Below are 24,225 nucleotides of genomic sequence, written 5' to 3'. Positions count from 1 at the left end.
AAATACAAAAATGTTACTTCAAAGATACACAATAATGAAATTGTGTTCAAGTGTGAATAGCTCAAATGTAAAATGTATTGAATAGTAAGGGGTCATATTTCTAACAACGACAAACTTTGACCGTGAATGACGGCAATCAGGAATATACATACCGAAAAATATACGAAACATTTATTTAATCTGGTTTTTCTATAGTCTGAAATAACAACACTTTAGAGTACAAAATTTATCAGTGATATTATTAGAATTTAAGCAGCAAAAAATATTTAGTATTATAATATTACTTTTCAGAATTATATAACTGTATAAAAGTAATAATATGCTAATCGAACTACCCGATATAATATTAATTCTCGAATGGAAATAGCAGAAGAAAATGTTTGAAAACAGAAGTATTATGTTTTGCTTTTATTACAAAGTTTACTACACAATTTTTATATAAAATTCATCCAAAAAATCAATTATTTTCTCACCAAAAGGAAATAATTAAATTGAATTTAATTTTCAAGTTTTGCGTTTTTACTTTGGTAACACTGCTAAAATTACGAGTCACTGAGTCGATCATCTTTCGACCGAAAAATTTTACAATCCGTCATTTATTCGTGAATTTTTTAGAAAAATTATTTTATTGATATTTATTCATAAATTTTCATTTCAAATAATTAATGGGATCTGACAAATCCTTAGATACATAAACAACGCACTATAGAACACATTTGTGTCGAGTATTTCGGTTTCAAAATTGTCGGAGTCGTGGAGTTGTTAAGCGGATATCACTCCACCATGAAGCGGAGTCAAATCCGAGTCGATCCGGCTTCGGATATGATAAGCCCATCTCTAGTATGGACTATTAGCGTTGGTATCAAATCATCCGATTTGTGCCGTGTCAATAGAATTCTTTCATACTCAAAAGATTATAATATTTCAAGTAATTATATATGAGAATAGATAAAACATGCGCTTACTAAGAATGTCGACTAATTAATTATCATAACATGAAATTATCTTAATTCGCAAGTACATGGATGCTTATATTTGCCGATATTTATATACCGCAAAAGCATAAGTTTGCTAAAATAGCATCGATATTTATATGATGAGGCAATATTGAGTTACATCTATTTCACTGCTTTTTATAGGTACTATCCGTATGAGTCGAGTACGTGTTAATATTAACTCTAAGAGCATCGTTTGTAAGCAGCCGAACGACGACAAATGATCCCACGCGGTATATATGGAGAATGTAATTTCACTTTTCCTTCAAGACGTGCTCAGCTTTGTTTAGATCAACATAGAACCAAACTCGTATTAACGATTAAACCATTTTCACACAGATCAGATAAAATCCAATAAAATTTTTAAAATTCGCCGGGTGATATTTTTTTAAATCAAAGAGCATCCTGAATACAACTGTACAGAAGAAAAAGATTTTCTTCTGTTTGTCAGTTGTCAGATTTTTTCAGAGATCTCAAAAATGTTTTTCTGATTGTTTGGGCGTATTTTCATATCACTTATATTGGCCATAAAGACAGCGATCTTCATGACATTGAGCTTTTATACCGGAGGTTGTATACCCCGGGTGAGGGGTAGCGCAGAGTTGGATCGGACTTATTTTTTTTCTTCAACAACTAAGTATTAATACTAAGTGACAAATCATTTATTGTAATAAAAACTTGCAACAAGTACCAAAATTATACTAACAGAACAGTATTATTTACAGCCCACAGTTGCAATGGTAAGAATATTACTTAACAATCCGAGTCATCGAGGTACGATCTTTTCATGAGAGATCTTTCACATGTGTGCACATATGAATTTGTAAATTTTAGGAAAAAAACTATAGTTTGCTGAGATTTCTGAGAATCTCAGAATTGCGTGAAAATTCTGTTATCATTTATATGTATGATCAAACTGGATGGAAACTTATTGTTAGTGGTTTTCGATGGAATCTTATTGTTAGTGGTTTTTGCTTTGTTGTTACAACTTTGTTGAACTAGAAGACCACAATATTATTCGCATGATGTATCAGCTTCAAGATATTCATATAATTATCATTAACAAACATACTAAAATTTTTTTAGATATTCTTAGAAGAATACCATTTGATGTTTTGAATTAGCACAAACACGATTCATATTTCTAATGTGAAAAGTGTTTTAGCCTCGTATTATGTATCAATGTTGGCCGCAACTTCTTCTGCCCTACGATAAATATTATGAAATCTGCGGTCGCTAAGTTACATGCAACCATTATTGGTTTATGAAAGGTAAGTGCATAATAGTGTCAATAACACCATCACTATTGTAATTTATAACCCATATGTTGGCAGAGTATTAATCTACGCATACTTCTCCCCTCTTGGCACGTATATTAAAATTAAACGGCAATATAGAATAATAGGATTCGTATTACAAGGACTTTCCATATTAACCCAATTTAAAATTTAATTGAGTCGTTAAATATGCATCTATCATTTATGTACTTGTCTATCCCAAGTCCATATAATATGTTAATCGCAACAATTGTAAGGTATAATAATTATTAGCAACGTGTAGCTATGTTAGAACAAAAGTTGATTCTGGAAAATGTGTAAAGTAATCTATTTTATTGATATTTCTCAAAATCCAACAAATGATAGATTATACAGCACCTAGACACTACTAGGTTAAATTATTATAAACTAGTATATAAAAGTCATTCATACTTCTTCGAATTTGTCAACTTTAGGTTCGGGGCGAGAATTTAAATTTTCTGTTGACAGCGTTCACAGTTGACAACTGATCTTGAATAGTTACAAACATCACATGCATATGAATAAATGTTTCGCACATGTTTTTGTTAGCTAAAAATAATTGTTTTTTTACTGTCCTTGCCAAACCCAAGAAGTTTGCAATGCTAGATTCTCAACCGATATTTTTAACCTGTCATTTTTTAAATATATTTATAGCCAACCACATAACTTTTTATTAGCGTCGTCTTACAACTGACTAGGTAGAACACAGAATCTGGATATTACTAATATATTCTTCAAAGATTCCGACGGAAAAGTTGTTGAACTCCCAGTCAATATGAGAGTATATGTCTGATATCAGACAAGAATAGTTTTCAGGATATATTCAGAAATTTCGGTATTTTTGAAATAAAAATATGACGTGATATATATCAAAATAAATTTCCACCCAGAACATGCAAAGATCAATCTAAAAACTTACCTCTGCCTCCAAGGACCGCGCTCTCCCATCAAAAACTGCCTGCAGTGTCTCCATTCTCTTTCCACCTGCAAATCCCTGCTTCGACGTTGCGCCGTGGCGGTCGCCAAACGCGCCACTTCCTCAGCTTGTCTTGCACGCCAAGGAGCCACTACACGGGCCTAGAAATAAATATTTTAATAATTATTTGATATTTAAATATGGGAAAACTAATAAAATATAATTACCTGAAATCTGGCCCGACTATCTTGTTGAGCCCTAGCTCTTGCTCCTGCTGCGGCTTTACCTGCTTCATAACATTCTGCCCAGAATGTATTCAACGGTTCGCCTAAAGAAGTTTCCGTGTCGCGCCTGTATAATTCATACTGAGGTCGGATCTGCAACAATAAAAAAACGATTAATTTTCTTAAAAAAATTCCGATTTTCAAACTATGATAATAGTGAATCAAATTATGATTCATCTATAAATGGTCGCATTAGAAAAATGATAAGTAAGAAATTTCTAGACTACCGAAGAAAAGCAGAATGACTTGCAATTTTGAAAAGTAGATTAAGATAAAGAATGAAAACAAAAATGTACATCAGACGATTTTCTCAAGATAATTTATTTTTTTCCAAAATAAGTTGGCAATAATTTATGCAATTTATGAAAGATTCCTCGTATAATTTTGAAGGTATCGTTTCAATTTTTAGTTTCATTATTGAAAATTTGGTCGCTTTCTGTGTTTGAAAGGACACTGCCCTGCTGTTGCATAGAATTAGCAAAGATTGAAGTTGGATGGTAAATAATACAATTAAAACAATTATCTTAACTGGTGAATCTGAAAAATAAATACCATCTCATTATCATTATCCAACATCGGTAAAATTTTCATTTTTACTTGCTGATAAATCAATTTACAGCACGAAAGAACTTACTCTAGAAAAACTATGAGAAACTCAAAAATTCCTGTTATGAATCGCATGCTTAAATGTCCATATCACATAAGCAATCAAATCAATTAACCATCTAGTTAATAGTTTAATATGAACTTAAAAGATTCAATTACTCAGTGATTGAAAACGTGATTATTTATTTCCAGTATTTATTAGATTTGTGTTATTAAATGTATTGCGTGTGTATATTTTTGTTGCGTAAGACTAAAACAAAGCAGTTATTTAATAAGCTTTGTACCGGTGTGAGAAAGCGGATATATCACTCAAATTATTCTTTCAGGCTGATTTAAAAGCACTAGAAGAATATATATATATATATATATATATATATATATATATATATATATATATATATAGTTTCCAAGCTTTCATAGCATCAATAAAATTCAAACCGTTTTTTTCAATTTTGAAAGCATGAAAACTATTCACCAGATCTCGAAATTCTTAGTTAAATTAGTAGCAAAAAGTTCCATTTGATCAAAGTAAAAAAAATTGTTTTGAAATTATTTGCTGAATGCACCGTACAATATATATGACTTGGTGAATAAAATAGTATTCAACAATTCATATTGTAAACTATGTTTGATGTTAGTTTTTGATGGTATTTTGATGGTATTGGATATTGATATTTTTGGCGATAAGATTTAATAATATTTTGTAGTTATAAAATTTATTTAATTCTTTTCAAATATTCTATATGCTTTATCATTTTTTTTGATTTATGAAAAATAATTCATTTACTACCGTGATCTTGTAGGTACTTTATGCAATGGAATCGTGCGGTTATCTTACTTCATCGGATTCATATCCAGAATGATATAATAAAATCTTGAAATATATAATTATCTTTCAGTTTGCATGATTTTGAACATGTTCTTTACTGGATATTGTAAAATTGTAATCATTATTATGGTACCAAGTTATTTTACAAAAACGAAGATAAAAATCGAAAGTATTATTGAGTATTATTCAGATAATTTTCAGAATTCTATGCTAGATTTTCATCACATCACAGAAAGTATCATCACATTTATATAATTTAGAAATAATGAACTTATTGGTAATGTTTATTATAGATTATTTTAAATAAAAATTTAAAAAATTAGAGTAAAATCTCACTTGAAAAGTAAGAACAGTTAAATACTAAAAGTAAAGTAAAAAATCTCTTATGAGTAACCATCATTAACATCTTAAACTTAATGTGCATTTGTCCAAATCATTCCTATTTATACTAATTTATTTATTCACACTAGCGATATTGATTGGTATACACTTAATATACACTTAATTTTACAAGTGAGAAAATTATTGGTAAATATATTGAAATTATTTATAGATATTTAACTTCATTCCCGTAAACGTATAAAATGGTAGTAATTTGAGCTAGGAAGTATCGTACGAGAAATGTGATGAACATTATATACTTCTGAGGAAACAGTCATGGGATAAATCTTAGAACATCTTCAAATCCTAATACATAATGATATTTAAGATTTTGATCCGTGTTTAGATGTAACTTGTAAGAAAAAAAAATCACTTATATCCTGGGCGTTAATCAACAACAAAATGGCTGATTTTGCTTTTACACTTTAGTTCAAATACCTTTTTAAGAACTAAGTACTCTTTAGTATTAATTAGCAATTGTATACCGTTTTAATGATAAGTTATAAAAATTAGATTGTGAGAATCATCGATGTTAGTGATATATCGTATGGAAAACCTTTTCACGAAAATATTCAAGCTTTTTTATTACTTTCAAATGAGGTGTTCAAAAATTTAAGAGTCGACAACTTTCGAAACTCATGATCGGTAAACTAATCATATTGTTTTAATTGATAGCAATTAGATTGTTTAATAAGATTTTGTCCTTTAGTGCTCTTTTCTAATTAATTTTATTATCGCATAGATCCTGGATTACTTTCTCTATAAAATAATCTTGTGCGCAAAAAGTAGTGACTGGTATTTAGCACAAAGGTACAAGTGGAAAAGTTATAATTGGTAATTATACGTTTCATTTCAAAATTTTCATTAGAGCCAAAAATAGCTAGAATGGATTGCCTATGGTTGTAATAAGCTATTCCGTCATATATTACGTTACTAAGTAATGCCGAGGATATAATACTAAATTCAGAAATAGTAGACTTTCTCCGTTTAGTCAAATTAACGTACGTAAACACGCCTCACTTGAAATACTCAACGTGTTAATTACTTTCTATTGCTTATTTGTGAATTCAGAAATTCATATTGACTCAGGCACTGTATTGCGCAATAACGCAATAGGTACAATAATTTTATGACATCTGCAGATGACAAATATTGTTTCCGGTTTTAATTTTCAGGTTTTATGAATATGAACAAGATTCAGAGCTACGTAGTGTAATAACTCCAGTAATGAATATTTTTGACCAAGTATCAGATCAAAGTTATATACAGTGTCGTCGCTGTAAAAAATGTACCCACTTCACTTCCTAAAATTCCTTGGAAATTAAAAATTAAAACATTGGATCTGTTTGCCCCGTAGCCATTCTATTTTACCTCGCCTATAGGGTAAAATCGATCAGGAAACAAATTTTTGAAAAACAGCAAAATCACCCGTTCAATTTAAACCTAAAACCAGCGCGAAGGAAACAATAATTTGTAATGGGCTGTAACTTAATAAATTTGTTCAAAATATAATTATAAATAAATTTTTTTAAAACAGTGGCCCCGAGGGAATAAAGTATTGATACAATTTTTGTAGATAATTTTATATGCTCTACAATTCTGTCTCAGTCGGGTAATTTTGCGATAAAACTGACCATTTAGCTGAAAATCGGAGAAAAATCATTTTTTGACCTTTGACCTTATGTCAATTTTTTAACTCGCACTGGAACGATGAGGTCGTCTTTTGAGATTTTTTCTATTATTGTATTTTAAACAATTTTACCAAGTTGAAGTCCATTATGAACTATTGTAATTTTGAATGCGTAAATTGGCCGGGCTAAAAACACACATTTCTAATAATGTGTGTTTTTAGCCAAATAATGAATTCACTGGGAATTTTACTGAACATAGTCAGATAGTTATTTGTTCGAAACGTATTATGTGTTGTGATGTAGTGCTTGAAGACAAATTGGGCCGTTGTGTCCCAATATTTAAAACAAAAAAAATTCAAGCTTACACTTGTGGATTTTAAATTCAATCAAATTGTATATAAAAGTTAAAACCCAACAGTTTTCTTTAGAAAATGATACCGTACCCTGTCAAATTTTTTTCTGCATTTAACTACATTTAACCTTTCAACAGATAAGAGTTATATACAAAGAAAGTCGAGTTTCAGTTTTCGAAATATGAATAACATTTCTTGTATTTATATTTTACAAACAATTTTGAATACGCCGTGCAAGTATTTACTGATGAATACCAGTGAAATCTTCGAAGATCTCAATGATTACATCTTATTTAAAGATATTTTTACGCAATGTGTGCGCTATGTAATAATAAGATTTTTAACGATTGCGTATCAGCTATACGAGTATACATAACTTTGCAGAATTATTCTAATTGGGATAATCAGTTTTGTAATTAGTATTTGAAATGATTCGTTTGTGGAAGTTAATTGATAATTTTTTATTCAAAACTGGTTCTTCCTTGATAAACTTGAAACTTGGTAAGAAAATTACCTTCTTTAATTCATATAAGTATAGTTATCACATTTGAAGCAAAAAATTAAAACGATTAACATTTGACGTTTTAACGTTCTTTGACTATTTGCGCATTTATAAAACGTTGTAAGAGAAGATATACTTTATAATATGACCTTTTGAAAATTGGATTCCTAATTTAAAATAGTTTATAATACATTCTTCATCTCCAATCACCACAATGAATTTGAAAGTTATTTACTATTAAACTTATGTATTTATGAAAATATTCTAAATTCAGTGTAATTAATAAGTCACGTTAAACAAAACCTTCAAAGAAATCAACACTGAATATTTGTAGTTTTTAAACAATTAGACTATGTTATCAGGATTGCTAGTTTGTAATTAATATTAAACACATAAAAATAAAAATTAAAACATAGCCCACGTAAAATAATAAGAGGCTCAAATTTATTATTTTTCATCGCGTTACAACATTGGAATTCGAACACGTTGTTGTTTGGTATTATCTGTTGTAACATAAATACCAAAGTAGATAATTTTACTTTATTAAAATATAAAACGTGTTGCAAACAAAAATAAATTATTTGCAAATGAAACAACAATCAAAAAGCTATTTAATATTAATAATAAAATGTTCAACGACCTGATATTATTGTTTTCTATGTGGCAATGTCATTACAAGAATACATTGTACTAAATTTGAAATATTCATAGACTACTATAAATAATTTAATAGTTGTGAAAACATAAACTATTTAGATAGTAAACACTACTTTTCTTCTATAGAATCAGTATACTGATACGTTTATTACATATTGGTATTATATAGTTAGAAGACCGAAAGAAGTAAATTTTCTGATTTTTTGTGAGAGAATTATTAAATTAATTGATCCAAAAATGTATGCATATATTATGGCATCTTTTAACAATATTTGAGACTTTGTATTAGCAAAAATATTTATTTGGAAAAGAGCTTCAGCTGATCTCATGGAGCTTTTAAAAAAACGTTTTAAGGTGATAGATAAGGTGAATAACTGATCTTATAAAGAAGCAAAATAATATTTTTTGATAAAATGATGGTATCTCAAAAAAATGATCAATTTTTCACCAAATGGTAAAGTGTTCGTAATTCACAGATAACAACAATGTATTGTTAATTTTGAAAATTCAAAAACTTTTCGTTCAAATTTGCATTAAAATAAAAATGAATCCAAACCATGCAAACACTAAATAAATATTCTCTTCTAACATTTCATTTACAATTACATGATGTAACATGTTTTACAACATCTTCATATATCACACGAACAACACATGATTTACCGTGTATATCTAAATTTTGGCCCACATATACTCTATTTCATGAATCAGAATATTCAGACAAGTCTATCAAGTATAGTTACATATTAACCAAACAGACCCGTTTATAAACAAGATTTACGTTTTAAATCACTTTCTTCTCTCGAGCAAACTGAGATGCAACAGATAATAACTAAGACAACAACAAATACGAAATGCACTATTATTAAATTATAGACAGGGAGCTGGGGGATAATTTGAAAACATACTTGAAAAAAAAACTGCTTCGGAGTTTTATCTTTGATTATACGGTATTGGATAATACTTTAGATATTTCACAAATACATATATGCATGTATGTTTATTAGTGTGGCCCTTAATATGGATATTTTAAAAATTTTTTGCTCCCAAGGGCTCAAATGCTTCCAAATATATAAAAAAATTCTCTTAAAGTTTTAGCTCTTAATATTAACTTTCAGATAGTCCGCACTCCAACCAAAGTTTCTTGGTTTTTCTTCCTAAGTAAATACTTAAATTTAATATAAAAAAGGAATATAAAATATATCAAATTAGGAAATTATATAATATGAATTATATAAAATAGATCAAATTTTTGTTCAGAATTTTTTATTTATAATCAAAATAAGCAAATACAATGTTATTATCAAAATTTCGATTCGCTTGAATGTTATAAAATTCTAAAAAAAAAATTAAATTTTTTCCATGTTATTTCTATTAGAAAACTTGGTTGGAGTGCGGACGATCTTAATATTAATATATTAATTTATTAATATCATAATTTTTTCTTATCAATTTGGAAGCATTTGAGTCCTTGGGAGCAATAAATATAGAAAATATCCATATTAAGGACCACCCTAATGTATATGTATTTCATCTATATATAGCGTTATTATGGCAACCTATGTGATATGCATATATAACAGACTCGTGGTTTTATGTTTTTAAGGTTTTAAGGTTTTATGTGTAAAACGCCTGGCAAATACATAGCATTTCGACAGCTTTTATTACCATTTTATATGAAAATGGAGCGACACACATATTGTTGCCATAACTACGCTATGTTACAGTATTTTACCAGAGATTTGGCCCCATAACTTTCGTAATATTACTATATAAACATATAAATAATTGAATTAATTTTGACCCTTAATATGATATTTTTCTATGACTCAATATTATCTAAGAAAACACACGCATCAAAATAAAAACATTACAAAGTTTGCTATTTATAAATATTATATATTTATAAATATATACACAAATTATAGTGTGCTTCTCCTCACGAACATTTTGTGTTTTCCTCGGGTTATTTTCTAACAAACATCACATATTTGGCAAAAAAAAAAATGCAGATAAAACGTATCTAGTTCCAAAACATAACAGTTTTTCAAAAATAACTTTTGTTTTTATTTTGATTTTATTATTAAAAGCTAAAAATAAATAACTATGGGTGTGTATGCGTTTGTGTAGACAAGTTATGATGATGAAGTAAAAACATAAATAATACATGTTGTGCGTGCAAGTTTTTTATAAATTATATACAGACTTGAAATATTTTGTTTTTGATTAATTTATTTGCAGTATTATTTTACAAATAGAGAAAGTCCAGCAATTTACGATCCACTAAAGTATTAATGCAATGGTCAAATAAAATTTAGGTAAAATCACATGATACAATTAAACATTGAATCAAAAATTAAAAACTGGCAACAAGACCTACAAATTTTCGCATGATGGTCATTAGCTAACATACTTCTCTTACATTAGTAATCAAAATAATTTTTACTTTTCGAAGTACTTGAAAACATTCTTATGTTAGTAATTGTAATAGTTTCTACAGAGTCATTATTGCAATTATTGTGTAGTATTTTATGAAATAAGTTATATCGGAATTCATAATTATTGCAAATGCGCTTGGTCTAATATAAGACATCCAACCGTAATATATGATTTTTCAAATAAATTAAATCTAATATACAATTGAAAAAGTAAATTTTTTTAAAAATTCTCATATTCTTCAAAATTACCAATAATTGTTATGTTTTTCTGATAATATTATTAAGATTTGAAAATCTATTATTTTACAAAATCCTGTTTAATATTGTTGATTAATTTTATTAATTAAGTTCAAAATAAAAATTATAATTTTTTTAAAAATTTTAGAAAATATATTACCGAGTTACCCGGTACCCATACTATTGCGGTTAAGATCAGCCGTTGTAAAAGCGCTAATGTCTTTAATATGTGTGAAATTATAGAGTGCTTCTTCTCACGAACTTTTTGTATTTCACGATGATCCCATAAACATGGTACTTTTTCGATTTTTGTAATATCGAAGGTTTACAAAGTATGCATATGAATATAAGAGAAGATTCACTCGTTAATTGTTTTACTGACATTTTGTTTAATCAAATTTCACAAGGTTTTAAAAAAGAAAATAAACATATGAAATACAAGTTATGCTCATAAAACTGCAATTACCGAAATTAGACTGGTATAAGAATTTTTAAACCACAATAGAAAATTGAAAAATAATATATAAACTATGAATGTTAAAATTTGTTTTATAAAACCACAAAAATACAATTAAATATTTAAATAAAAGAAAAATTAAAATTGAATGATTTTTCATATGTAATATATCCTCTAATAAGATTTATGGATTTTTTACAAAAATATATATTAAAATTTTTCTAATTAATGATCAATAAAAGCGCAAACTAAAAATATATTAAATAAAATACATTTGATAAGTTAAACCATTTTAAAGATTTGAATATTAGCACTATTTATAAAAAATGCGAAAATTCATATTAGAAATCGTCACATTGGCATACAAGAAAATTTTCCATACAAGAAATGAGATAAGAGAATATATGCAATATGTTTTAAATTTAAAATATTCAATTTGGATTAAAGATTCACAGAAATAAACAAAAGTGTCACCCTAATTTTACCACCATTGAGAAAAATTAAAAATATTATGTATATTTAGTCACCGCTTTTCAGAATAATAACATAAATCGACTTAATTAATAAAAAATTATCTTACATTTTCAACTTTTTTAATGACGTTTTAAGATGCTCTTCAAAATCATGTACTCGTCATTTTTATCAAAAGCATAAAAAATCAACAATTAACCCTTTGCACTTCAAAACTCCAAAAGTCCATTCCAAAAATAAGGCGGCAATGGTATGCAAAGGGTTAATTATGAAGAAATGGCTAGGACGATCTATACTGAAAACGCATCAGCGTGATTCCGAACTGATAACTAACAAACACTTTGTAAAAGTTGAAAATAGATTCATAATTTTTGGCAAAAATGTAGACACTGCATTGTTCTGCAAATCACGAAATCTTTATTGAATGTGATCATTTGGTTTTAAATATTTGAAATCAAATCGATCTAAATAAGAAGTCCCGAATTCTATTTCGCTACGAGCAGCCTTATGTCAAGCAGTATGGACAATGGTTTTTACTTGGAAATATAGATAGCAATATGTTTCCAAGCCATATTACCGAAACTGTAGACATAATTTATTACACAGAGATAAAACAGTTGTTTGGGTTGCCATCTGTAGAACCAACTAGTATTAAGTAAAATTAGCATAACATCCTATAGGGCTCTTCAGTTCTGATTGCTGTTCAAAATTAGTCAAAAAAGGCATTTTATGAAAGTTAAAAAATTCTGTCAAGGACGTTACTGTTCCCCAAATATGTCTTTTACTACGGAACTCTAGAAAACACGTTTATTGCAAATCTCAGTCATTGTTATTATTACAACTCATTCGAGGTGTTCGTTACCCCACTTCCACGCCGCATGATGCTCCAAGCAAGAAGATGTACCGCAATTATAAAGAAGACTAGAATCGTATTTCCCGAGCCAGTCGCGAACGTAAACTTTACCGGCAAATACCAATTTCCTTACATGGAAATTGGATATTTCAACCAACAAAATAAATAATGTCCACGTGATTTATTATATCACAAAGATTTATATCGAACGAGTTTAACGATAATGTAAATACGAACATTTTTGTGTTTTATATTTTGTGAATAAATAATTTTATTACTTTTTTAAATTTGTAATAATTTGAGTGAAAAAGGACTTACTTTTCAATAAAGTAGTGGTTCAAAAACTGAGGATGGCACCTCTTAAATCTACCATGTTACTCATGGTAAGTAGACAATTATGTATTATTTATTTCACCAAAAATAAAAAAAAAACAGTAACATGCAATTGAAGGATAGTACAAATATCTACTTATTTAATAACTAAGAATTTGTATTTGTTGTTATATAAGAATTAATTATCATTTAATTGACATTTAAATTTATATAAATATCAATTTATCATATTATATTTTTTATAACTCCAAATTTTAATATTATTGTAAAAAGTAGATATTGAAGTACATATCTATTAAGAAAAGCATACATTTGTAAAATAAACATAAACATTCAGCAAAATATCAAGGAATTAATTTCAAATGAAGTATAAAGCGAAATAAACGTGCATCGGTTTTGAAAAAAGGATAATCATAAAAAATGAGCATCTTTTAATTAAATTTCTTCTCTTTGGAAACTCTTTATTTAAGTTCACTCTCAGTGATTGCAAATTTCAGAATTTTCTTCCATATCAATACTTTGATCACTATTTTATATTTAATTAAATGTTCATGAAAAAGTTGAATAATTTTTGGAGTCTACATATGAAAATTTAACGACTCTACAAAAAATAATAACATTTTATGGTATTATTTAATTAGTTATTTATAGTCTATATCCAATATATAAATCGAATAGATTTTTATCCAATCATATTGTAATCCAAATTGGAACCAAGCACGGTGCGTATTTAGCCCAAAAATATTAATAAAATCAGAAAAAAATAAATTGCAAGAAAACCATAAACTGTATTGAATTTTCGTTTTAGAAAATAAATATGAAATATCTCGACGTTCTTTATTGGACAAATTTTTTGACTAACTTTTCTATTTTACGTTTTCCAACAATTGTAAAAAGTTGTTGGGTATAAAATGTGATATTTCCAGCTTGAGTCAATAGATCAATTCTTATTGGAAAGAAAATACAAAAATAAAAATACACTTGCATTCAATAAGTAAAATAAAAAATTAAACAAACACATAGTTATAAAATAAGCAATAAACAACAATAACTATAATTAAAAATAAAAACCATCTAAATCGTAAACTTCAGTAGTAATCCTTAATAATACTTGCCCTGGAAATATTTTTTTCAAATTTAAAATAACTATAAATAAAATTAAAAAAATGTATATAATTACAATTTTTTACAGTTATTTCATAATAATATTTCCTTTTATTTATTGAATGTCAAGGTAGTTTTGTTAATTTTATTTATATGTATTATTATGTATATACAGAATTTTATTTATATATATATATATATATATATATATATATATATATATATGTATATACAGAATCCTAAGTAACTATGCAACATTGAAATAACAGTAGTTGAACTTCTAAACAACAAAAAACTGATCTACAATAAAAACAAAACGTAACTGTAAAATGCATTCCCGCTTAATAAATCACGCAACCAATACTATTTCACAGATTGTTTTGAAAGTATAAAACATTATTAAAGGAATTACAATGCATTAGTAATATAATGATTGTTTTGCTGTTTTCCCAAAGCAATTCATTAAATTTTTGTAAACATTCCCTTTTAGTATCACGCCTCATAACGCACTTCAACCTATTAACATTGTTCGAGGAACATCGGATGAATGAATTATTATACCTGGTTAGAGGTGAATAATTCATAATAATAATCGAAAGTGTAGTTTCAAATTATACTAATTAAATTTATTAGAACAATGATACATATGAGTAAGTAAACACTAAATTTATAAATAGACAAAATTTCTCTTATGTGAAGACTAAATTATAAAGAATTTTGTTTAAAAATATAGACTAGTTCAATTCGCTATTATATCATGAAATTTAAATAAAAAGAATTTATCCAAAATCTGTAAAATTAAGAATATGATTATTTTTAAAAGAGTTGCTTGTTTTTTTAGAAGTTTTTAGAAAAAAATATTTGTTCAAAATGCTGCGCTTGCGTTCGAGATTATTTAGAATTAGTTTTAGAATCAAGTATATGATTAAAAAGCGTTATACATAATTTAAATATTATATAAGTATTATAATAATAATACTTGAAATAATATATTAATGTCTATAATATTATGATCAACTTTATGATTAAGTAAGTACCTCTGAAAGTTCAAAGCCCTAAAAAATGCGAATGTTTTGATAAGAGCTCTGAATAAGGTAATGACTTTCAGAGCTTTATTTACGAAAAAGCTTCGTAATGGTACATTTGAATCGTTTCAATTAGTAGCATGGTAATATTTCAATTAACAGTTTCGTTAAGTGCTGTGCTCTTAAAAAATAATTTAATAATAAATATGATATTGACTATCAACACAATTGATACTATAATTGATACTGAACACCATAATTGATAATGAACAATTTTTTGTTGTTAAGTTTTTCTAATTTCGCGAGAACTTCCACCAGGAAAAGATATTCCTGCTCCACTTGGTACTAAATAGCTCTGGGAGATAATTCAAAAGTCGCATTAGGGAAAAGTTAAAATTATCTACGTTCTCTCAGAAATTTTTTTCTGAAGAGTTTTAATTACACGAATCAATAACACTTTTCAAATTAGTACCCTCAGAGTGATTATTTCTTTTCTTTTCCCAAATAGTTATAACCTGAATCAGTAACATGTAAGAAAATTTAAATATAGAGCCAAATAAATTAGAAGAAAGATTCACGTATTTAAATAAAACGGTTTTACGACTTATCAATATTTTCCACTCTGACACCATTGAAATATATATGAATTTATTTTAAATTTGCCTTCTAGAATATCTTATTTACAAAAGAAATCAATTGCAATAACTGTTCCAACTAGGTGTAAACAAAATTTTTAAATTTTGATAGGATATCCGGCTTGTATTTTTTAATTTTTTGTCCAAACAATTGCATATGCAACTAAAAATGCTGCGTTGTTAATTTTTACAATTAGTGAAATAAGCATTTTCAGTTTTATGCTTTTAATGAAGAATGTATGTTAATGTTAAATAATTGTGAAATTAATTTTTCAATCTAATAAAAATATTTAAAATTGAGTTTATGTGGTCAAAAAACGACTAGAAAGGTCACTTTCAGCTGGATTTATATTATAAGATTATATTCAAAGATTTTGTAAAAATCTTCAAGAACATGTAAAAATTGCATATCTAGATAATATAACTGTCCTATAACCAGACTGAATTTTTTTTCAAAATTATTAAAAAAACTACATCGAGTAAATATCTTTCATACAATAAGTAATTATTTCTAGAAGACTAAAGATTTTCAACCGTGACAATATTTAGAAATCTGGTCAATCTTCTCAACTCAATAGATTAAATAACAATTAGAAACATTTGTAAATCAGTAAATTAGCGAAAAAAAAATTGCAAAATATCCTGTTCCCAGAAAGCGAAAAAGTGTGAATCAAGGACTTGCGGTTTAGTGTTAATCAAATATTGCCAAACTCACTTAGAGTATTTATTTTCACCAATTACAAGTTTACAAATCTTAATTCGACTTAAATTTGCAATATCCCACGGTTGTTGATTATTTTAAACATGTATAATGATGTAAAACCTGTATCAAGTCGAGAACCCGTAATTAAATGAATGATAAATATAATCTAATCGTAAGTGTTTATTTCACACCTAGACAAGTCAGTCGAGAAGAAAAGTTGTAATTATAGGTTAAACTTCACTTTTTTCAATAGCGATTCAGTTTAAATGATCTATTAATTAGTTAATTATTGGAATATGTTTTAAGATATATTAGATTCTATGAAATCTATTGACGGTTTTCGAAATTTACGTTATAATTGTACCTCATTGAATACATCGGTGATGTGTGAAAGTTCGACAAAAGCGAAAGCCTTTCGATCCTATTCATTACACCACGTTTGACTTTACGTACAATATGAAAAATGTAAAATATAACTATTTGTGTATGGCAGTAATAAAAATGTAAAAAATCCAATAAAATATCTTTGTGATTTATGAATTGAAATTGGCTGTATAATGATATCAAACATCAACTAGCAGAGTTAAAGATTTAAAAAAATATATGATTATTATTTTTTTAATTTTTATAAAAATTTTGATAATTGGACATGAGTTTGTCATGTACAAAGCTTTTAGAATAAATCCCATTTTTCTCTTTGTCTCTAAAACGGTAAAAAGTGTCTTTTTACCAAAACAAATAGTTAAATAACGTTTTAATATGATTTAATTTTTAAATATTGCCCCATCGATTTTTTTTAAATTTTTTTTTTAAATTGCATATGTCAAATACAAAGTTTTGATCATCTAATTACCACTTTTTTACTTTCTTCTCTGCTCCAAAACGGTTAAATAATAATTGATCATAAAGTGCATACGCATTAGAAAGTGATATCCAACAAAATAATTAATTAAATTATATTTTAATATGATTTAATTTTAGTTATTGCGCCATCAAAAAGTTATTGAAACTTGTTTTGCAAGATTTTTATAAAAAATATGATAATTGAATATGGATATGTCAAATAAAGTTGTGCGCCATCAAAAAGTTCATGAAACTTGTTTTGCATGATTCATCATTACTCAAAACATTATACTGATGTAAAATTTATTTATCAATAATGCAATATTTAATTTAAGAAAAAATATTTTTATTTTCAACTTTATAATTAGTGTAATATATTTATTTAATATTATTTTATATATAAAATATACTTGAACGTCCGTGTTATCCGATGCACGTTCTATGACAATGATTACGAAGCGTGTGTTGTAGGTTGTATGACTAATCTTATTAATTTCAAGTGAAATTGCGACCTTTTAACTTGGGGATATTAAGAACTTCTAATATGATGATAAGACAATCCGTGTCTCAAGCCTATTACTGGCACATTAAAGAATGCCAGTTAAATATGCAAAATTTATTACAAGCATGTAATCATTCTTTTATATGCAATCCATTATTTTTTATATTGTACTTTATATTTTCTCGTGTATTACTCGACACATTTTCTGAGGATATCCCTCAGAATATCCCCACATTATATAAAACATGAACTAAATAAAATTTACTCTGATATCAAGCAAAAATATTGTTTCTTTATAAAATAAAACTTCACTAAGAACATCGCTCTATGTTCTTAAACGACCGTCTTGGCTGAAGTTGATTTAAATAACCATCAAACGAGTACATTTATATACTAAACGCACTGCGGTGCATAAAGATACGCGGCATTTACATGAATTTCAAGATAAATAGGTGCAGATAAATAAGTACCTACTATAGTCAGGGAGCAGATAACAGTTTAAATTTAAAAAAAATCATTAGTTAATCATTAATAAATGATGGTTGATCAGATTTTTTAAATCTTATTGGCCTCACTTACATAGAGTTTTAATAGAGATTTCTATTGAACTTTTCGTGTTTTTTATGTATTTGCCAAGAATCGATCCAAAAACCGCCACTAATTTTTATAAATGACAAATTGTGTAACAGTCGAAAAAATTCATTTCAATATATGCCTTGTAAACACATGATTTTAAGTTTAAATCTTGCATTTCGTGTAGTGGTGATATTCATAATCTTAAAAATTTAGATGGAAAATATGCTTCTGAGTGAAAATAGCGCTTCATCATCGCTAAGAAGTCATCACAATTCCATGTAAGCAGTAATAACATTGTTTTCTAATAAAAATATATCAAAAATATAATAATACGACCATTGGGTTACCCTCTAATATCTATTAGTAAAGTATTTAATTGATAATTAGATAAAATACTAAACTTCATTAATTAATCATTGATTAATTGAGTAATAGTTGCATTGAGCGATACTTTCTACTTCAATGCAGTTTTATTCAAACAAAAAATGTAAAAGACAACAAAATATGTTATTGGTATATATATAGATATATATATGTAGCGGGTTGCCAACACGCATCGCGGCTTGTCAACACGCATCACATGTTACTGGACAGATTGGCCCATATATTGACAGCACAGAAAAAAAACAAAAATAAATTCAAGTGTCAGATCGTACTTGGTTTTTGTTTCTCCCTAGTCGAATTTGCCTAAAATGTATAATTCTTGAAACCTTTCTTTTCTATTATAAATAAGAAAATACCAATAACGTTTTATTAATGATCAGTATGACAACACATAGTGTCGTGGATATTAATCATATATAAAATAAACGAAATATAAATAATATTTTATGAAATTTATCATTGTCTATCATTTTGGTATTTAATATGGACCACGCTTCCATATATACTATACCAATTCCAGACAAAATAGAAATACTATGGCAACGCTATGTTACGGGTCTATCTTCGTATGAGTTGGTGGTAACAAACTGAAAACATACTATGTATGTGCTGTGCAATCAGGAGTTTTACACATAAAACTCAACTTCACATATGTATTATTAATGAGACATCAGGAATATGCTCTTATAATGAAATTGTTACTATAATATTATCAGAAACAGCAATTTGTGAGTTTTGTAGGTTAGGTTTTATGTGTGAAACGCCTGATCGCTCAGCAAATACATAGCTTTTAGTCAGTTCTTTTCCTAATTCATACGGAGATAGGCTCCTAATATTTCTATTTTATTTGAGAATTGGACCCAGAGTGCTAAATAATATTAAAACAATATTTAAGAAATTTCAAGCGACTGACTGCAGAAGTTTGTTATCTTTTCCATCTCATTGTAAAGCTTAATAAATATGTTACAACAAACACTTTGGTTTTTCAATTATGTAATATCATGAAACAAGATGAAACGTACGAAAAGCATCCGGAATGATCATTGTACAGAGAATGGTGAAATTCGTATAATTATCAATCTAATGATAATTCTCTATCGTAAAATTAAACGCCAACGCAATATACTTTTAAGATTAAAATCATCAAAATATTTATTGATTTATAATATATTCTCAAAATATGGGCTCTACATCATATATGTTCAAAATTCTATGAACAACTTGTTTCAAGCAGATTATTAATTTTTAATAAACTCAATTTTAAGTTTACCTAAGATCGATTATATTTATTTAGTGTAAAACTGTCGTTTAGTGTATTGTAACAAAATTTTTAACATTGATAAAATTAAAATGGCGACATAAATTCATAGCATTTATACTTTGTTAAAAAAAATAGTTTCATCAAATAATTTTAGCATTGCATTAAAAATATGTATAACATTTAAAAACAATAAAGTAATTAAAATCATACTTCAAATACGACATGATCGGTTTGTCATTGTAATAAATATTTAGAAATGAATCTTCGTTAGAGAAATGAAGTAATTGCTGATTAATAAATTCTATAATATTTCCTAAACAAATATTGTCTTCGCAAGTTCACTCATCATGTCATAATTGTGTTTGAAGAACTTCATGTAATTAAAATTAACATACATTCATTGACTTCTTGAATTTTTTTTTACTTTTTCGCTGGCGATATAATCTCATTCTTTGAACAGCTGTAATATTTGTTAGCCTAAAAAATATTTTCCATTTTAATGACTTCAAAAATTTATAGAAACTACGAATAATATAGAAATAATTTTTAATCAATAAACTTATGTTTAGTACAAATGTTTAATTTATTTGCCTATCTAGATATCCAATAGTAGTTTTTCATGTTGAGATTGTAGAGTTCGTAGCTTGAAATAAATTTCATATTCACGAATCTACCTTCGAGTTACCATTATCTAATATCTTTTATCTACCATAATATTTTACAATGACTACTTCATCTAGCCCCTCGTTTATCAAAAGACTATGGAGGTTGAAGAAGAAACGTACATAATTAATTTGATGCACCGTTGCCCTAACGAGCCTGGTTTCTGTGCAAAGATTTATATACATAGGTACTAAGTACTCTTAACCGGTACTATTGTATTAACACCTCAACGTTTGTCGAAAACAAATAGTGCTTGTAAACTAGAATCTAAACGCATTTTAATTGCTGGATACTGCTCCGAGAACAAAACAGATCATAATAGGTTGCGGTAAATTAATGAAAGTAAATGTTGAGGTTTAACATTTTGAAAAGTAGTAAAAAATGTTATTGAATAACATAGAAAATTTATTTGTCAACAATTATCATAAAATGCATTGTTTTGAATAGCAATCAGAACTCGAGTCCTATAAGCTTTAAGGATAATTTTACCTAATAGTAATACTACGTCGGTTTACAGATGTAAAACCTAAACAGCTCTCATTTCTTTGTGATAAATTTTTCTATTAAAATTTCTGTAATCAGGGGGATATTTTATTGATGCAGCAATGCCGCATGAGTGCTATTTTTACTGTGAAACATATTGCTATCTATATTTTCAAATGAAAACCAAAGTTACTACTGCTTGACATCAGGCTCCTCAAAGCGGGATCGAACCCGAGATGAGCCTTTCCTCTATAACTTAAGTTTTCTAGTCTTCGGATTTGAACAATCACATAATTAGATTTTATGGTATCGCCTAGATTAAAAAAAATCAAGCAGTATTGTACAATACGATATTATTTTTACTCCTTAAATTTATTTTGTCGGTTTAAATTATAACTTTGTAATATATTGCATTATCTTTTAATTAATTTAACTTTTTAAAAAGTTTTAATTAAAAATTTTTAAGATCGAACTTCCTGCTGGAAATCATGTACATATATCAAAAATATATAAAATAAATAGAACAGAAACAATTATTGAGGCCATATATCAAATAAACAGATTTTCATCTCGCATGTTGCAACCCTAACACTATAGTATGAATGTTTTCATATGTTTTACCAGAAAACAGGTTGATAAAATCATTTTTCTTCATAAGTTTAATAAAATAGTTCCTAAATTACTAATAGTTCTAAATAGAATTGAATAAATTACATAGAATTTTTTTACGAATTCTATATTCTATTATTGTTAGTAAATAATTTGACAAAATATGATTCATACCCGAGTGTTGAGTCATTTTAGTAATACAGCACAATTATAATTGAATGGCAAAAAGTGAAAACGACTTGAAATATAAAATTAATATTCAATTACTTATTTAAATACAATTTGTTTTGATAACCTCTATATTTTATTAAATGTGTAAGCAAATTGAATACGCATTAGGAAAAAAAATTAAGATAATAAACAATAAATAACAAAAACAAAATATTATAGCATTATCATACAAAAAATAATGAATACAGCAAATATAGAAGAATTCAGAAAAACTTTAAAAAATATATCAGATAAAATTTTCGTTGACTAAATGGACCTATACACACATTAGTTAGATGGCAATTGATAATATATATTTTTGTTTGAATAAATGCATTAAGCGCATAGATTGGAACTTTTTCTCTGCTTAATATTGAAGAACCTTTCAATTCAAAATTATTTTCAGTATTATTAAAAAAGCATATAGTTTGATATTAATTTACACGTACTCTGTCAGTAAAGTTGACCTAAATTGTGTTTTAAATACATACTAGTTAATATTTATTCACTATTATTGGAATGATAATGCTTGAGTTTTAACGATCACATTGTGAATAAAATATTCGCTTTAAAAAAATACGGAAGAAATTTTGCACACATTGAATACTATTACTACAACTCGTATCAAAACAGAGATGATCCTATTCTTCCGCATTTGCGAAATTACAAAATCATGTAATATTAGCAAACTTGCAAAAAAAAATGGTGTTATAAGATCAATAGATCTCAAGACAAAAAATATCCATAACTATGTAACCACGTATGCAAATTTCGCTAACACACTTTTGATTTTTGATTGAATTTTGTTGAAGAAACGCGCCAAAAATTCAACTCTTGTCTATGTACAAAGTAAAAGAATTTACTCTCTCTTTGAACAAAACATTAACGGTATTGCGCTAAGTGTTTTATGTGGGATAACAACTATGGCACCAAAAATGAAGAGCACTTTTGAAAAGGAGTGTCAACATTCTCATTGAATTCTTTTTCATTTCTAATTATATAAATTGATAGTTCACATCAAAACTGTTTTGTTATACAGTAAACGGGTCAATATGGTTAAGAAACATTGCATGCAATTCGAAATTTTTAACAGTAAAATTAATATGAATGTAGATCACGTTTTAACTTATAGTCGTTAACAATAATAATGAATAATAATAATTAATAATAATGAATATTATTTCATATTTTTATAATAAAACATTTATAAAATTTTAATTTAATGTAACAATTTCACAGAAGCTAATTCTATTATTGTTTACCAAATTCACTGATGCCGCACGCATATGGTGCGTGAAACCGTTTTCAGTAACCAGGCGCCGAACTAAGCAAGTACGTTCGCCTTTCTTGTAGCTTATAGTTGTGTTTTTAGTAAAATAACATGTTTGAATTAAAACTTACTACTTCATGTATGTCGAACACAAATAGCCCTATTTATCCTATTTCGGTATATTTTTTCAATTCCTAGCTATCATGCCCATAAATGATAGCTAGGAATAATATTAAACAAATAAAAAAGTTCAGCACAGGGGAAAAGATAACGAACACAATATTAGCAGAGAATGTGTTAAAATAATTGAATAATTCTTTTTGATAAAAAATAATTCGTATCAGACATTCCAATGTGAGGTAAAATATTTTAATTTGGTATTTTGTATTTTATAAATAATTATCTGGGAGGAGAATTGTAGTCATAACCTGCTGACTATGAAAATTATTATGCACAGCTTTATTTCTATAATATTTGAAAAATATTAATATATATTTATTCGTTTATTATGATTAATGAGCAAATCATTGTATGAAAAATTGATAGATCTGATATAATTTCGATCAAAATATTTTTTTATTGATAAGTGCCAAACATATAACTCACAATACAAAATCGAATTCAATAAATGAAAGTTGATTTTATTTTCACTATTTTTTGAATTACTAATTGTGAGATATGATAAAACAAATAGGTACGCATAAAGATAATTGACA

General features: G+C 27.1%; 1 protein-coding gene across 1 annotated transcript in view; it reads right to left on the bottom strand.

The window, feature by feature from the left end:
- Positions 1 to 24,225, bottom strand: part of LOC113386771 (neurobeachin-like protein 1) — a 119,670-nt gene that overhangs the window by 79,932 nt on the left and 15,513 nt on the right. Inside the window, exons 5-6 of the mRNA XM_026624522.1 lie at positions 3,437 to 3,586; positions 3,213 to 3,370 (exon numbers count right to left, since the gene is read on the bottom strand). Of these exons, the coding sequence (XP_026480307.1) occupies positions 3,213 to 3,370; positions 3,437 to 3,586 (308 nt within the window). The remainder of the gene's footprint in view (positions 1 to 3,212; positions 3,371 to 3,436; positions 3,587 to 24,225) is intronic.

The sequence above is a fragment of the Ctenocephalides felis genome, unplaced genomic scaffold (genome assembly GCF_003426905.1).
Source record: "Ctenocephalides felis isolate EL2017-DRISC unplaced genomic scaffold, ASM342690v1 CF-g0.4_SCAFFOLD_03571, whole genome shotgun sequence".
In the NCBI taxonomy this organism is placed as follows: Eukaryota; Metazoa; Arthropoda; class Insecta; order Siphonaptera; family Pulicidae; genus Ctenocephalides; species Ctenocephalides felis.
The sequence above is the reverse complement of the archived record's forward strand: the minus strand, read 5'-3'. Positions and strand labels throughout refer to the sequence as shown.